General features: G+C 38.7%; 1 protein-coding gene across 1 annotated transcript; it reads right to left on the reverse strand.

The window, feature by feature from the left end:
- Positions 1-478: 478 nt before the first annotated feature.
- On the reverse strand, positions 479-1,500 carry LOC110012425 (glutathione S-transferase U17-like). Its single transcript, XM_088883311.1, has 2 exons — positions 1,075-1,500; positions 479-987 (listed from the first exon to the last, which is right to left on the reverse strand). Exons 1-2 carry the CDS (start codon positions 1,399-1,401, stop codon positions 604-606), a joined length of 711 nt encoding a protein of 236 aa, XP_088739437.1. The 5' UTR covers positions 1,402-1,500; the 3' UTR covers positions 479-603.
- Positions 1,501-1,889: the final 389 nt, after the last annotated feature.

Consider the following 1,889-nt stretch of genomic DNA (forward strand, 5'->3'; position numbering starts at 1 on the left):
TGATATGCTAATCTTGTGTTTGAAACTGTTTAAAAAAACACTTTTTATAGATACGCATTTGAACTGTTATTTTTTTTTTATTTGTTTCATAAATACTACCCACCTTTAATTTTACTATAATTTTTTTTTTTATCTCTTTTGGCAAAAATTACTTATCTGAAAATCGAAGTTTTTACAAACACTTTCTTAATTTTGTGAACTTCTTGGATTTGCGGTAGAGGCGAAGGGCACAGATTCCTGAGGCTGTCCCGTCATGATATATGGCATAGAAACCAAGTCGAATCCGAACAGACCAAATACATACAACTGAAACGGAGCTATCGTGTTCACTAATTCCTCGGCTTTTCACTCACGACTTTTGTCGAACAGTTGCCCCTGATACCAAGTACAGAAATATGTTGCTTCAAATTAATGAAATTTTTTAACAGGTTAAGTGTTGCAATTTGCAAATGTTATTCTCCTCGGATAACACATGAGATTCTTGGAAAGCCTGGTAATTTATTTATTGGACTGTAACGCAAGACAGTTTGATCAAATACAAAACAGCAGGAAAATCAATCGAGATAACAACATAAATCACTGTCTTTTATCGGGCTTATTGGATCACTCAGCAGCTGTTGTAGCAGCAGCAGCTCTTGCAGCTTGAACCTTCCCAAAGAAGTCTAGAATTTTCAGAGGCTCGGGGACGATGTCCTTAGCGACGTCATGCGAAAGAAACCTCTCAGCCCATCCTGCCAATCCCGGAAACCTGCTTTCATCAAGCAGCTTCCCACCACCTATTATCTCTCCTACCTTTACCCACCCCAAGTAGCATCCTAGTGCAATATCAAGGTATCCCACGTCGTCTCCCCCGAAAAACGCTTTCCCTTTGCTACATTTGGCAAAAGCCTCCTCCAACAAGGCGAAACATTCAAGTACTTTCCCTACAACAGCGAATTTCTCCTCGTCCCCTGATGCCGTTTCCAGCTGCTTCATCGTTGGAAACCACTGATCAAACCATATCAAGAACGTCAGAATACGAAACAGTTAAGTGGACATGCTCCAATCATTAAAGAGGGAATGACAGTTTGATACCTTTTGATCGATGTATCCAGCCCAAAAACGTGCTATGGCACGTTCGTAAGGATCAGATGGGAGAATGGACGGACCCTTACCAGTCCAGGCCTCGTCAATGTACTCAACGATGACCAAAGACTCACAGACCGTCTTCTCATCGTGGATCAAAACCGGGACCTTTTGGTACACCGGATTGGCTTTAAGAAGACGTTCACTTTTTTTGGCGTAGAAAGCTTCTTCCACAAATTCATACTCGACAGACTTCAGCTTAAGAGCCAGTTCAACCCTGTTTGAGTATGGGCTTGACCATGCCCCCAGCAGCTGAACACTAGCACTTGTTGCCATAGCTAAATTCTGTCAAGAACCAAGAATTTGAGCCTGAAGACCACAACTCTGAACTCAGAACCTGAACTAGCTCTTGGTTATATACTGGCAAGTTGCTTCCCTTGGATCAAGAAGTCAAATTTTCACCATAAATTAATTATACTATTATAATGCAATTTTTGAGTTAGGTAGATGTAATGATAGAGACCCCCCACCCCCTATGATAAATAAGGTTAATTACTCTTAAACCCTTTCTAAAAACACGAAATTATACTTTCCTCTCAAAAATTTTGAAATTACACTTATACCATAAAAAATTCACTGTTTACAACCTAATCCCTCTATATTGGGATTTGGATGAAAAATGCTGAGGTTAGAAAAACAATTGCATAAATTTTTAATTTTACCCCCCATTTAATATTTTCATATTAACTTCACTCCATATATATATATATATTACATTTGTTCCTTTATAAGTATAAAAAAATACACAAGAATGTTAATAAGGG

The sequence above is a fragment of the Sesamum indicum genome, linkage group LG8 (genome assembly GCF_026168435.1).
Source record: "Sesamum indicum cultivar Baizhima isolate 11 linkage group LG8, ASM2616843v1, whole genome shotgun sequence".
Taxonomy (NCBI): Eukaryota; Viridiplantae; Streptophyta; class Magnoliopsida; order Lamiales; family Pedaliaceae; genus Sesamum; species Sesamum indicum.

Coding starts and splice junctions, on each gene's coding strand:
- LOC110012425 (XM_088883311.1), bottom strand. CDS start 1,401: ATGGCAACAAGTGCTAGTGTTCAGCTGCTGGGGGCATGGTCAAGCCCA. Junction 988..1,074: donor CTGGATACATCGATCAAAAG/GTATCAAACTGT, acceptor TGGTTTGATCAG/TGGTTTCCAACGATGAAGCA.